General features: G+C 39.2%; 2 protein-coding genes across 2 annotated transcripts in view; one reads left to right on the forward strand and one right to left on the reverse strand.

Moving 5' to 3' along the window:
* Positions 1–15,824, forward strand: part of MCM9 (minichromosome maintenance 9 homologous recombination repair factor) — a 105,863-nt gene that overhangs the window by 26,099 nt on the left and 63,940 nt on the right. The gene's annotated exons all lie outside the window — the stretch shown is intronic.
* On the reverse strand, positions 1,818–15,809 carry ASF1A (anti-silencing function 1A histone chaperone). Its single transcript, XM_004382738.2, has 4 exons — positions 15,302–15,809; positions 8,746–8,861; positions 4,515–4,691; positions 1,818–2,214 (listed from the first exon to the last, which is right to left on the reverse strand). The coding sequence occupies exons 1-4, from the start codon at positions 15,408–15,410 to the stop codon at positions 2,002–2,004; spliced, it is 615 nt and encodes a 204-aa protein (XP_004382795.1). The 5' UTR covers positions 15,411–15,809; the 3' UTR covers positions 1,818–2,001.

Consider the following 15,824-nt stretch of genomic DNA (forward strand, 5'->3'; position numbering starts at 1 on the left):
TTTTTTTTTTTTTTACTGTGGATTATGACAAGTTTTAAAAGTTGCTGCCATATACTTTATTAGACATATGATTATGATTCAGGGAGTACTCTGATGTCCTAAACTCTGTATAAAATAAAACCTAGAAACCCCAAATCCTAAAACCAGAGGGTAAGACTGCATGGAACCCTAAGGCTATAAAAGGTTATGTATGAGCAAATGCATGCAGGCTTCCTCAGATTTCCTGAATGTTTTCTCAGCTCAAACGGCTGTCCTCATTTCCTCTGACCTATTCGCCTATCTGTTCAACAGCATAAGTAATCTGTTATGTATATCTTCTCAGGACACAGTTATTTATCTACTGTGATCCAAAAGGGGAACAACAGTTCTAAACCTTCTAGCTATAATTCAGATAGCATCTGTAAATGAGGCCAAATTGGGGGGGGGGGACCAACTATGTGCTATCCAGTTTTTTAGTTTTAGTTCTAAATCTTTCTTATTTTCAGTCATTAATTATTTCTAAGACTTACAGAGTCAAAATATTTAAAATAATAACAGGTAATCATTTTTAAAGTGAATGTTTAGGTTCCAAACTTTTGTGACAATTGGCTCTCCACTTACAAATTGATATAAGAACTTAACCCTTTAATGTCAATACACACTAATCATTATAATTAATCAAATAAAAACTCAGCAGTGAATTGTTTTATTTGGTAATTTGGCTTATATATGCTTTATTTCTAACAAGCATGTATTTTGTTCCTGTTATATTAATCACTGAGCTCTTTATTGGGAAGTATTATTTTTATTTTCATTTTAAATAATATTTTCTTTTAATTACAATTAGACAAAAAAATTCATGGTTTTAAGAGTTGGATGTATTTTACTTTTCAAATCTATGGACTAGTTAATGGACAATATTTTAATAATCTAGTATATTAAACTTTAACATTTAGCAAAATTTTGCCTTACAAATTCACTTTTTTAGAATGACAAGGAATCTGTACAACTTAGAATCTATGTTTAGCTAAATGTCTTTTTCTATTCCTCAAAATAAAAGCTTGAAAAAATGCAGTATAAGTTTTAGATGTGAAGGCACTGCATAACTTTGCATCACATGGCTATATTCCCAAATAGTAACTTGCCTATTATGATAAAGCTAAATATGCCTTTCCAAATCCAGATTCTATATAAATGGTGCCAACAAGGGGATGATGTATCAAAACAATTTTTAAAGAAGTTAAATTCATAGCATTTTTATAAATCTGATAAACAGACTTGAGCCATCATAATCTGTTTTTAAACTTAGAGAGTTCGTGTTTGCTTTTGACATGCTGAATTCACTGGGCAATAACGATAGGATGATTCAGGGAGTGCTCTAATGTCCTAAACTCTGGTATTAAAAAAAAAACAAACATAACCAGAGGACCTTATAAACAATTAACCACATTTGTATTATATTCGAACCCAAACCACATGCTGTGCAACATCACGTGAACTGCAGTAGTAGCCATAAGCGGCTTCAGAGTGGCCCAGGAAAGCCGGTCCTAAAGTTCTTGGTAGCACATTGTTGATTTCAAATTTCCTTTTAAAGGACATGCCAAAGAAGAATGGAAACTTGCCCCTTAAATTTAACCATACTATATATTTACTGGCCTTCTTTTGAATAGTGGTCCACAAGATTATTGTCCAAGAGACTAAGACATCTTTACAACCTGGTCTAGAGTTCATACTTTTCTTTATAATTGCTTTAATTACATTATAGAGAAGAAGAAAGTAATATATATACTTTAATCAGATTAGTCTCAAAACAAATAAAATAACACGTTAGAGAAAAATTACTTAAAAATAGTTGTATTTATATTCCACAATTTGCTCAAATACTGGTTTTCTTATAAACTTTCTACAGGATGATGTTTAAACAAATTTTTCACATTGTATCTTGACTATGTACTTACGGAATCTCAGGGAAATAGTTCTGTGTTTTTATAGCTTAATTTGTACTAAAGGGCTGGCAGGTGGTCACATGCAGTCCATGTGGGATTCTAACATGACATTTAGTGAGTTTTCTGACGTGGACCATCCCTTTGATGCTGAAGGCAATGCATCTGTTGAAAGAAGTGACTGTAGATTTGGATTACTGCTCTCTGCATCCTCCAGTTTTTCTGTGTTATCTTCCCAATTAATGTGGAATCTTGTGACCCTGGGATTAGATGCCAAAATGTTCCTTTGAAGCTAGAGAAGGAAAACAGATAAATGAGAAACACTAAGAAAGTTAGATCACCATACGCAAATAAGAGCTTAATAAATGGTCCTTTATGATGGTACTCCTAAGGGCTAAATTCATCTACAAAGGTATAACTTAAATAAAGCACCTTAAACATAACTAATCAACAAGGACTAGGCCAAGAGAAATTATTTTAGCCTAATGGAAACAACATATGGAGAATATGAGGGAATTCATCCAGATTTTTAACTATCCAGCAAAGTATCTAACTTGTCTATATATCAGTATCCTAAAAGAAAGGCAAACATTTCTTTTTTTTTAAATTACTCAGAATTTTTATTTTAGACTTAAAGAGTTTTTTTAATATGTAATTTTATTTACTTTGTTATTGTTGAGAATATACACAGCAAAACATTCAGCATTCAACAGTTTCTACACGTACCATTTAGTGCCATTCTTCAAGTTGTACAACCATTCTCTCTCCATTTCTGAGTTGTTCCTCCCCTACTGACATAAATTCACTGCTCCCTAATACTCCTATCTAATCTTTCAAGTTGCTGTTATCAATTTGATGCCATATAGATAGTTCCTAAGAGAGCATAATGCTCAAAGACAACTTTTTTTTTTTTTTTACTAGTTAAGCTAAACTATTGTTTGGTTTTAAGAAGATTTCAGGGGATATTTTTAGTTTAAGGTTTAAAGATTATCTCAGGGCAGTAGTTTCAGGGGCTCATCCAACCTTCATGGCTCCAGGAAGTCTGGAGTCCATGAGAAACAGCATTTCTTTTTTGAAGGAGAATGCTTCAGAGGACGCTTTAACATCCTCTTTAGACTGATACGGTGTCTCTTCCATAATACATTCAAGGAAAATGAAAGATTTCTCCAAGTATAAACCAGTTGCCAGAGAGTCTGCTCTGACTCACAGCAAACCCATGTGTGTCAGAGTAGAACTGTGCTCCATAGAGTTTTCAATGACTGATTTTTTCCAAAGTACACTGCCAGGCTTTTCTTCCAGGGCACCCCCTTTTGCACCACCCAGGGACTCCTCCCCAAGCGTGTTGTTGCTGTTGTTAGTTGTCATCGAGTCAATTCCAAGTATAACCTCTCATTATTAGTGGTTTCTTACCTTTTAAGTATTATAGCTCATTTTTAGTAACAGCATTCTAGCTTTTTTTTTTTGCTAAACAAGATGCCATACAGATAACTAATAAATTGCATCAATGGAAGGTCCCACACCAGGATGAAAAGTGTTCCAGCTTTATTATTAGAAAGAAGAACATTCTATTACCATCTATTTTTCTTGCGTGGTCTGACAAATGGAGTGTCTTGGTTCAATACCGTTTACTTTCTACCCTCACAACATCACCAGTAACTGTTACAGTTCCCGATGGTAAACCATAAGGGACTAAGGATCTTTGAGGATGCTGAATCACATACTTCAGCCTCCATCACCAGAAATATTTTATTTAAGACCTTTAGTTTAACCTATAAAAATAAAGGTCCCTAGTGGTGCAAATGGTTTGTGCTCAACTAGTAACCTAAGGTGGTTTCAACCCACCCACCCAGCAGCACTGTGGAAGAAAGGCCTAGCAATCTGCTTCCGTAAAAATTAACAGCCAAGAAAACTCTATGTAGCAGTTGGAATCAACTCAATGGTGATGGTTTTTTTTTGTTTTTGTTTTAGTTTAACCTCTAAGAATAGCATATAAAACAGTGCACTTAGGTGCATAACAAAGCATATAAAAACCAAAAACCAAACCCGTTGCCATCGAGTCAATTCTGACTCATAGTGACAAAACATATAGAAGCTTTAATAACAAAGTATTATATTTTATATAATAATACTTATATAAAGAACAAACACAAAACTTCCCCTACAATTTTAGGAAGAGTTACAGACAAAAATATCATTATTGAATAATAAATATGACAGACATGAATGTAAATGCTCTGAGTGTATGGTATTTTATATGTCCTAAAGGTTGAAATGAACAGAATTATCTATCATGAGAAGTGTTCTGTAGAAAGCCCTAAACAAAGGCTTATTTCTTACAGGAGGCACTTTGATTTTTTCAACCAGCAGAGACTCTCAAGGTGCTTGACTAACACTAATTACTAATGACATATCTGGAGGTAGAGTTTGAGGTCATCAGTGGTAACAGAACAATTATTAGATTGCCCAGTTGGCACAAAGACCTCAAATTTATTTTCTCTCTTAAAGGCATTTTCATAGTGTATTATTATGAAATGACAATTGCTAAAAAATTGTATAGTAAAAATAATTAAAAAGGAACAGTCAGAACATTACCTTAGAAAAGTCTGGTTTTACTGGTGGATTTTCCCTTAATTCTGTCTCGGTATATTCATTATTTACATAATAGCCAACTCTAATAAATTCTTGACCTCGATAGGTGCAGGTAATTAGCACAACTGTTACACCTACTGCATCTGCATCTGGAATGAGTCCTGGGTTAGGTGCATCAGCCTAGAATAATTTAAAAAGAAACACACAAAAGGCTGTTAACTGCAGGCAAGACTGGGAGAGTTACCTTGAGCACCATCAGTTGAGAGGGCAGCAACAAACCTTGGAAGTCATACCGGGAAGGCAGATGCTCATTTGTGAGCTTGACATATCATCAGAAAACATAGTTCATGTGTTTCTCCACAATATAGCTAAGTACCCTGGGTACCTGAAAGCATCACTACTTCTAGAGGGAAATAATTCTGACTACAGTGTGTGGTGGTTCATGCAGGATTATGCAAAACTCAATTATAAAACCTTTTATAAAATATAATAAACAACTGACTCAACAGAGTTACTGATTTTAAAATTTTCTAGTCATAATTTTCAGACCTAAATTAGTAAATATTTGATTATCTCCATACAGTCTGTTGGCAGCAGATGTTTATTATATAGCAGTTTTCCTCTTCTGTCTGGAACACTTATCCTTATACCCACTCATCTACCCTCAGATATTTTAATAGTAAATTAATGATAAAACTGAAAACAGGATGGAAATGGCTACATAAGTATTTTTCAAAAAATATTAATTATATCTATTATAAATACTTTGCTAGGTACCAAAATAAACTATTTAAGCAATACATACTATGGAAATTCAATGACGGTAAAGACTGTCTTAGGCAGATGTGGTCAAAGACCTTGTTTTGAATCAAGCTGTTGTAAGCTGAGCCTTAAAGAATGCAGAAGGTGGAGTAAGTGGACTAGAGGCTGAAAGCATGTGCAAAGGCTGAGGTCCTGTCCAAGGCAGTATGCAGGACAGTAAGGAGACTGACTGGAAGGAGATAGAGAAGTGGTGGACACCAGGGAGGGGCAGTGATGTCTGAGCCATGTGAGTTCAACCCGAGGCAGCCATTCTGAGTGATAAGTGGAGGAAGTCCCAGCGAATTAGCTTACTGTCACCAGACACCAAGGAACATCCCTGGGCCTGGGTGAACACTTCAGCCAATGCCTTCATTTAAGCTGGCATCTCTAATCAGGCCATTATCATCAAAGACTAATGTTTATTATATGCCTATTATGTGTAGATGACACAAAAAGGCATAAAATACCTTAGTCACTTAGGCCAAAAACTTCAGTCGCCCTCAGTGTCCCTATCTCCCTCATCTAGTCAATCTCAACACTTCTCAATCTCCGAAGACTAAATTCATCTAAGGGATGATTACCAAGGGATAAAATCTCAGTTCTTTAAATTGGTTTATAAGGCCTTTCACAGTTTGTCACTAGCCAAAATCTTCATTCATACATCCTTTTAACTTCACACCTCTCACCCTTGTTCTAGACATATGAATTACACAAGTTCTTTAAAATGTGGTATATTCTTTTGCATCTTTGTGCCTCACACATACTGCTCCCTTGGCCTGAAAGGTCATTCTCTAACATCTTGAAAAATTCATCTTTTGAAGCTTGCATCAAATGCATCCTTCTCAGTGAAGCTCTTTCTAACTCAGAAGGTAGAATAATAATAGCTCTCTTTTCTGTGCACTCATATTACTTGACACATCCTTGCACTACTGCACACCCAACAATCTGAATATGTCTAGCCTTCAATCTTCCCGCTAGACTCAAAGCTCCATCCAGGGCAAGGATCCCATCTTTATAATCTCATGTCTACCACAGCTCTGGGTACACAAGTACATACATACTTACTATTTTAAAATTCATTCATAACTCAATCCCTGCCCTTAAAGGGTTCATGATCTCTTTGGAGAGATACTAGGATGGGGACAAGAGGGCCTGTCCCGAAGAATATGCGGTTTGTCTTAGAGGTCCTGTGTACCCCTCCCCAGAGGGATTAGGTTGCTTCCAGGGTGCCCAAAGAGATTCTAAAGTACCTGGAAGGGAGTGGAGATGGGAAACAGAGATAGCTCAGTGCCACTATGGGAGCTCTCTCCCCCTATTGCTTCCCATCCCTTCAGCAAATTGGTCGTTGGCATATTTGTGGTTTAAAATTTGTTCGCCAAAGGATTCAGATTGAGCAAATCTGAGTAAAGAAACCTGTAGGCCTCTCGGATCACTTGGGATGAAGAAGTGATGGGCAGAGATCTTTGACTGCAGCTGGCAATATTAGGCAGACATCTGGACATAATTCCTGCTAGCCTTTGACACACTCGTGAGAAAGGCACATTTAACTATTCTGAGAGGCAAAATAATGGCAGACTAGTAGGATACTAGGGCAATTTGTTTGAAACGCAAAACAAAAACTGTGCTTCAGTGAAATCTGTAAAATACATAGGCTGAACACATGATCTAAATAACACTATGCTTCATCTGTTCTTCTGGGCAACATGTGCACTGATACCAAGGTAAAATGACTTGAAAATCACTAGAAGATGATATTTCAGAATAGATTTTTTTTCCTATAGCACTCTAAGCCAAAAGCTTAGGAGTATTCTTAACAACCTAAATACACAGAAAAGATTTTTGAGGGTTCGTTTCAAAACCAAGGTATTTATTTGGGGGGGGGGAATTACTTGTAAGTTTTTATAGAAGCATAAAAGGGTGTATCACTGCATGTCAACCCAAATTTCTTACTACATCATAATTATTATCAATAAAGTATGGGTCCCCCAGGCTTGCGGGTCCAAACAAATGCTACTTCTGTATATAACAGTTTTAAGAAGCTGAAAAACATAAAATTTAGTTCAAATTACAGAAACAGGGCACTTACTAATTGTCAGTGATAATACTAACTGCTTTATTCCTCCTTTAATCTTCAACATTCTTATGAAGTAAGATACTATCCACATTTTATAGATGACTGGAGTGACTAAGGGAGGTTAAGGAGCTTGTCTGAAGTCACATAATGGCTAATAAGCGGTGTAGCCGGAATTTGAACCAGGTCTCTAACTGTGGTGCTTCCTCCAACACAGAGTTTCTCTGTTACTCAAGTCTTTCACTGAGGCTGTGCACTTCCTGTTAACTATTACCTTTTAATTAATGTACTTGAGCCTTTCTTAACCATTTGTTTAGATATACTACGTTATTTCTTGCTTTTTAATAAAAAGCACTAAAGCTGGGAAACCAAGATTCTGAATCGATATTTAGGAAATGGGAGGAGAAAGGTAGCAGCTCTAGAGATGCCATATGTTTAAGTGATTCTTTGCCTGTTTCTAGTGGGTTTATTGGATTATCATTTAAGTTGGTCCCATCTGTGGATGGAGAAAACAGGGAGGTAAGGGATAGAAGAGTTAAAGATTTCCTTTCTGGATTAAGTCTCTTTAGTGAGTTCTGCTTAACTGATGTTACTTTCTTGGGTAGAAAATACTTGTAACAAAAATTAATAATAGTTTCTTGAAATAAAACTTTTGAATACAGATCACAATGTCTGAAGCCTTAACACAAACCCAAACACTGTCATAATTTTAGTAGAATTCCCCCTCACAAATACCAAGCTGGGTAGTGGATTCACAGCAGTAATCTACTATAAGATGTGTAAATGAGATGCTTTAGTAAACCACCAACTTCAATTCCAATGACCCAAGGTCAAGGAGTAGATCCATGTCTATCTACTAACATTCCTATTAACCTAGTTCAATTACTGATTATGGTCAAATAAAGTTGTTTTTGTTATATCATTACTCCTTGTGGCTGAAACCATAAAACTGAAGATGCATATTACTAACTCTCAGTTAATAATATTTTAAATCAATGTTTTCAGGCTAATGGACAGCCACCCTAAAGTCTAATCCGAAAGGGCTATTCTCAGGAAGAACCCAAAATTAACTGCCGTGTGCCTTGATACAGTACAAGGTTTACTGCACACTGTGCATCTCCTTGAAGTAAACATCACATTAACTTCTCTCAGCATACAAAACCAAGAGTTGGAATTCCTTTATGACACAGATATGTCTGAATACAACAGGAGACTGGCTTTTTAAAATATGATGGAAGCAGATTAAAAAGTGAAGGCAGTAGAAGCACAGTGATTTAACCCAGAGAGAAAGGAATAGGACCATAAAATAATATACTGTTTAGAAATATACTTGGCATACATATTTACCAAGAATAATCTTACCTGAAATACAAACATATGCCTTCCTGCAGGAACAGGTCCCACTAAAACAGAGTCTAAAACTTGATCGTATTCTTCACTTTCTGCAGAGCCCACATAGATAATTTTCCATTCCAGGTCTAGGGTTAAAAACCAACACATATTTCATATTCAGTAATTATATTACCAGATGACATCAAAGACTCATTAATGTCCATTTAACCATTTACTGGCTGCTACAGTTGGCTTCTCATAGCAGAAAATCCAGAAAGGCACTGAACTGCTCTTTATAAAATTCTTACACTTCAGTGTTTCTCAAAATGCTTTTTTGTGGAACACTGGTCCTGAGTAGTGCTCCTCACAAACAAGACAATGTGGCCAGAAAGTTGGGAAATGCTACAACCTAGTCTTTAGGATTCCTAAAGCACACTGGCATAGAAAGTGTTCTGAGACAACCTTCAGTAAAGTTAATTCAGCATTTCCGAAATTTATGTGGCTATGGTATCCCCCTTACCCTCTTTTTTTTTTTTTGCATGTTATCTTTTAACAGCCCACTTTACAGACTTGGAAATCCTATGGGGCAGTTCTGCTCTGTCCTATAGAGTTGCTATGAGTCTAAATCAACCCGATGGCAACAGGTAACCATGCTTTGGAAGCACTGCTCTATATTATGTTACATGGATCCAAATCATCAAAGAGCTCCAAAGTGTAAAAGTCATGTTGGGTTTTTCCCTCATGGCACCCCCCTATGTCATTCTTTAAATTGAGAAGAGGAACCAGGGATCCTTAAAAAGAAGAAGAAGAACACAGTTGCTGTTGAGTTGATTCCAACTCTTAGTGACCCTATGTGTGTTAGGGTAGAACTGTGCTCCATAGGGTTTTCAATGGCTGTGATCTTTTGGAAGTACATCACCAGGTCGTTCTTCCAAGGTGCCTCTGGGTAGATTCTAACCACCAACCTTTTCGTTAGTAGCTGTGCACTTAACTGTTTGCACCACCCAGGAATTCCAAGGGCCCTTACACTGATTCAATAGAGTATATACAGTGGGAATGGGTATGAGGAGAAATAAGCCACACTAAAGTACAACCCAAGACGTTACATGTAATTCAGTCTAGCAGATTTTATTGAGAACCTTTTATAACATGCTGTATGAGAACCCAGAGATGAGTAAAACTGCTCCTCTTTGAAAGAGCCTAGTCTTTGTAGGAGGAGGAAGATAAATCTACAAATATAGCTCATCTGAGAGGCCACCGCATCCTCTGGGCTCTTTAGCACTGCGTGGCCTGCCTCTTGGACTCACTGCACCAAGACGACCCAAGCACTCTCAGAGGGGTGAGTTTCTGGGTCACTCGTTGAGAATCTATTTAGTGCCACCATGTGCTGCCATTTCTGTGTAAATATATAGATATTTTTGTTCCCTAAACAGACAATAGAAATAGTGTAGGTATTTTTATCATACTATATTATAAATGGTAATTTACTAAACTGAAAGCTCCTTTAAACTTATACTTTATTAAGTCAGCGGTTACTTTCTGAGGACCTGTTAAGTCATGGCTCTGTCCTAGACCTAGAACACTAGTATTCTCAGCTTCTAGCACATTTCCAGATGCAGGGTCCTGCATCTGGCATGAGACTATATACTTGTTGATGAAAACAAGTATATGAGGAAGCAAGCCATATGAATAGCCAATCAGAAGGAATAGCAAATACAAAAGCCTACAGATAGGAGCATGCTTGGCATGTGCAAGAGAAGGCAAGAAGGCCAAGTAGCTGGAGAATAGGCAAAGGGGAAAGTAGCAACCATGACATCAGGGGTAGGGGTGGCATGGCCAGATCATGTAAAGCTTTGAGGATCATAAGGACTTTGGCTTTTATACTGAGTGGCATGAGAAACCATTGCAGGGTTTTGAGTGAAGGAGTGGCATGATCTGACTTTCATTTTAAAAGGATCATTTTGGTTGCTCTGTTCAGTATAGATTATAAGAGGGCCAGGGAAGAAAAAGAGGGCTATCTCAACAATTGATAAAATAAATTATGGTGGCTTACACTATGTATATGTAGTCTTGGAGGTGAGAAGTGGTCACGTTCTGGGTAAAATTTGAAGATAAAGGCGACAGGATTTATTGATGAATTATAGGATGTAAGTAAAGGTAGTCACAGATAGCCTAAGCATCTGCAAGGATGGAGCTGCCATTTACTGAAATCAGTTTTTTTGGTGGGAAAAACCAATCAGGAGTTAGTTTTGGACATGGTTAAGTTTGAGATGTCTGCTAGATATCTAAGTAGAAATACTGAATAGGTCTGGTAAAAATTAGAAATTGTCAGTGATATGTAAAGCCACGAAAATAGGCGGGATTCCTAGGGAGTGAGCCCTGGGGCCCTCCAAAGTTAAAGAGGTCAGGGAGATGACAGAGAATCAATAAAGGAGGTTACAGAGCTAGCTGACCAATGAGGTAGGTGTGAGGCACTGGTGGTTCAGTGGTAGAATTCTCGCTTTCCATGAGGGAGACCCAGGTTCAACTGCTCGGCCAATGCACCTCATGCGTAGCCCCCACCTGTCTGTCAGCAGAGGCTTGAGTGTTATATGATACTGAATAGGTTTCAGTGGAGCTTCCAGATTACGATGGACTAAAAAGAAAGGCCTGGCAATCTACTTCTGAATATCAGCCAGTGAAAACCCTATGGATCACAACAGTATGCTCTAGAACCAGTCATGGAGATGGTGATAAACCATGATCTACTGAACTGGTCAAGTGAGGTTAAGACTGAAAATCGTTACATGAAGGTTTCAGAAAATTTTGTTGATTTACTGTGTGTCTGTTCTGTTGCATGTAGTGCTACTGGCCCCCTAACTGGTGTAAGTTAAGTTGGCATTTGTGGCCTGGCATTAGAACATAGCCATGATTTATAAACCTACTTTTTAAAATACCAACCATGTACCAGGCATTGGTCTTGCCATTTCACACATACTGTTTAAACCTCAACAGCTTTATCATATGAGTTTAATTTTCCCTATTATGCAGAGACAAAAGTTGAGGCTCTGAGAGATTAACTTATATACCCAAAGTTATACAGCTAGTAAATTGAAGAATCAGAATCCAAGCAGCTCCAAAGCCTGGACTCTTTTAAAAAATTTAACTGGGAACATAAATTCATCCCTTTATAGCTCTCAAATTAATAGTGGCATAACCCGTTGCCATCAAGTCAATTCCAACTCATAATGACCCTACAGGACAGAGTAGAACTGCCCCATAGCCTTTCCAAGGCTGTAATCTTTACAGAAGCGTACTGCCACATCTTTCTCCCGTGGAGCAGCGGGTGGGTTTGAACCGCCAACGTTTTGGTTAGCAGCCAAACACTTAACCACTGCATCACCAGCACTTCTTAATAGTGAAATAAGGGAACTTAACTGCAGGGCAGTGGATGAGTGAGGGTAGAGGTGGTGGAAAGACAATCCAGCCTTCACAAGTACAGGCTGTAACTCAGAAAACACCTCTACACTAATTTTTATGCCTATGGGATGCTTGCTGGAGCTAGTGAGTTTTAAATGCTCAGTATTTATTTATAAATTAGCATCAGTTGTTTTATAAGCAGAGCTCCAAGTGAGTACATTTCCATAGCTATATTTGTTTGAAGGAGGAAGAGATATGGTCAGATGCTCTACACAGGTTATCAGTTAAAGGAGTTTATTTATTTACATAAAAATTATCCAATTGTTTCATTTAATCATGATTATCCCTGCCTGAAAGTATATCCCTTTGTGGTGGGAGTGAGTGAGAGAAGTTACTGAGAGTATTTTAAACTGATTATGCTTACTGAGGAGGGCCTTTGGTCTAGCAGAAAGAATAAAGTCTTTAGCATTAGACCAAGCCAGAAGTTTGAAAGTATGAAGCACCATGCTCAATTCTGGTACATTGTAAGTATTCAACTGACAGTAGCTACTATTACTGATATTGATAAACTAAAAAAATAGCTCCATTCGAGATAGAAGCAGAGCAGCAGCAAACCACAGAAGGCCAAACAAAGATGATATGAAGCGCAGTCAAAATCTGTACAGGCTTAGTGACTACTGGGCCAGAGACACCCAGGGTCTCCTATCTTCCAGACTGACAGGAAAGTCTCTGCCTAAATCATGATCTCTCCTTTTTTAGGCTGTTCTAACCCTGATATAAGTCTATATTAGAAACAACCAAATTACCTTAAGAGCATAGGAGCAAATACCCAAGACTTTTTTTCTGAAGAAAAGCTACAAGGGAGCTTTTAAAGGAAAGTTGAACTCAATTTTCTTAATCAACACAGCCTCTAGGTGGAGTACACAGGCATAGCACCTTCTTGAAGGATTCCAGCTTCAGTATGACTCAGCTTAAATTTTTCTAAAAAATACTTAATAAATGCCCAGTAATCATGCCCTAGGAAGTGAGATGTCCAAGTGGAAGAAGGCGTATTCCTGACATCAGTAGTGTAAAAACCCTAAGTGTGATTCAGCTGGGTTCTGAATGGATCCCAGTTAAAAAAGGAAAACAGTAATTTGGCTTCCATGAATGGCGGGTTTCAACCATCCAATATTTCTATTACAACATCTAGAAACTTCTATCTTCTTTGTTCAGAGCTGACTCCTAAAATGGAAGGCATCACTTGAGAAATAACTGTAATTTGAGCTTCTAATACCTAAAACACTATAGCGTAAGTTGGAACGGACTGATCTATGATTTCTCTTACATTTCCTGATTTTTATACGCAGTTGGCAATAAAAGGAAAAACTGACTGTTGGGTATGAAAAATGGGCCTGGTATCTGAAATGCTCATAGTTGTACTATGGGAAAGTAATCAAGTTGTTTCCAAATAACAGAAAAAGCACCTTTAATTTTACTATCAATTTAGAGATTAAGTTAATAAACATCTTTCAACGTATGCCTTACATTTAATATATATGCTCTATATGTTTATTAAAACTGGATGAAAGGCACATATTAAAGTGTTAATTGTGGTTACCTAAAGGAGTAAGATGGGAAAAAAGCAATGACTAGAGAACTGTTACTTTATATGTCTGTACAATTTTTAAAGCTCAATTACAAAGAGCAAGTATTGCTTTTATAATTTAAAAAGTTAACACCCTATGTAAAATACACTTTTATAGAGGTTAAAAACTAATTTTTTAAATGAAAATACTGCTTTGCAAGCCATGATTAGCACAATTACTTTAAATGCATTAACATGTAAGTTCAAAGAAGCAAGCCCCTATTTAATTGCAAAATTGATAGTGATGAACTTAAACTTCTTCCCCCTAAATTTTGAAAATGAAGCACTGGATTAATTTACTAAAATCTAAGTTAAGCAAAGGTAAGACTTTGGCAAGTTTTCACTTTCCAAATATTTATTACTGCACATATTAAAAATAGTTATCTTTTTTAAAGTCCTTAAACGTACTTAGAAAAAAATAGTGAAAATTTTTGCATTGCCATCAGGACTTTACCTTTTATTTCTAGCTCACTTTTGTGTTTAAAGTTCAGAATGTATTCTGTATCTGTTTGGATGTGGAGTTATTTTAGTTAGATTTCAACACGTTCTCGAAGCAAGTCTTCTTTGACTATTTAGAAGCCAGTGATTAAGTCCTGGAAATTTAAGTATTTTACTTATTTGTGCTCTTGGGTTAAATGTAACTTTCTAGCTTAGAAACATTTTTCTTCCTGAGAGAGAGGAAAGAAGATTTTAGTCATTAAGGAAAAGGAATTCACGTTCGTTAGTGCGAGCTTGCGCGCCAGCATCCCGGGCTCGGTAGCATCCCCGGGCGCCCGCAGCAGCCCGGTCGCGGCCGGGGAGGGCCAGCGGTCCCCGGGGAGCGTCGGCGCCCAGCCCGCGGCGCCGAGGGACCGAGCCTGCGCCCGCCTCCCCAGCTGGTTGGTCGAGGGAACCAGAAATCAGCGCGAGAACAGCCTCGTTCTCTTCCCTGAGGCGGCCGGGCATGGCCACCAGGAGAGTAGGGCAACTCTTCCGTAAGCTGTAAAAACGGATTTGCCATTCACTCGCGGGCAGGAAGGTGCGCAGGCGGGGCGCGGGTTCACAACCCGCGGTTGGGGGGGGCGGGGGGAGGCGCCGTGACGCCGGGGTCGGTAGCCCAATTCTCCACTCTTGGTAAGATGGCTCCGCTCCTAACTCGCCGGCACGGCCACACATACACATGCCTTTCCTTCCCCGGCCTCCTCCCCGGGGCTACGGTGGTCGCGGAGGCCGTTCGCGGCGCGGGGCTAGCCCAGCGCGCCCCCCACCCGCCGCCACCGCGGGCGCGAGTGCGAGTCTCGCGAACCGCCCGCCCGCCAGACAAAGCTGACAACATGGCTACCTCCGCTCGAACAAGTTCCTCGCAACTTGAGCCGCCGCGGCAGACGCCTTGGCTGGGGCCGAACGCCGCGCGCGCCTCGGCAGCCGTCGTCCGTCAACTTCAAGTTTCCCTCCGCAGAGCCGAGACCGCAGCCGCCGGGCACCAAGCAGCACCGGCCGCGCGAGGCCGGGCCCGGGAAACTTTCAACGTCTGCAGCCCGCAACTGACAGCCCGGCCGGGTGGCAGGCGCAGCTACTCACCTTCAGACAGGTCCTCGATGCACTCGAAGGTGATCTCGAACTGGAATGGGTTGTAGAAAGGAGAAGGGTTATCCAGCACCACTACATTGTTCACCTGAACCTTTGCCATATTTTGAAAAACACACAAACAATAGGAACGGGTTTGTTGCGGCACAATAAAGTCCAGCGCGCGGCCGCTCGGGAGAGCGCAGACCCCCGCCCCGGCGCCGGCCCGACGTCGTGCAGTGGCGACTTGAGAAACTTTTTTTCTCTTTTTATTTACACGGGAGCACTCACAGTGTTTTTGCAGCTTTCCTATTTCACTAAACTACAGCCCATTCTGCTCGGATAACTAGCAGCGTTGGCCGCGATTGGCTGCACCGGAGCTCTGACCCTCCTCCTCCAGCAAGGGCCTCGGCAGCGAGCAAGATGGGCTCCCGCTCCCGGAATGAACTCGGAAACTTTAACTGCGGCTCCACCTGCTGGTGTGGATTAGGACAAAGGCGGAAAACAAAGTGAGTGGAATACGGGCTGGGAGGCCCGC

The sequence above is a fragment of the Trichechus manatus genome, unplaced genomic scaffold (assembly GCF_000243295.1).
Source record: "Trichechus manatus latirostris isolate Lorelei unplaced genomic scaffold, TriManLat1.0 scaffold00098, whole genome shotgun sequence".
NCBI lineage: Eukaryota > Metazoa > Chordata > Mammalia > Sirenia > Trichechidae > Trichechus > Trichechus manatus.

Coding starts and splice junctions, on each gene's coding strand:
- ASF1A (XM_004382738.2), bottom strand. CDS start 15,410: ATGGCAAAGGTTCAGGTGAACAATGTAGTGGTGCTGGATAACCCTTCT. Junction 8,862..15,301: donor CATCGAGGACCTGTCTGAAG/GTGAGTAGCTGC, acceptor TTTTAACCCTAG/ACCTGGAATGGAAAATTATC. Junction 2,215..4,514: donor TAAAACCAGACTTTTCTAAG/GTAATGTTCTGA, acceptor TTCCTTCTCTAG/CTTCAAAGGAACATTTTGGC.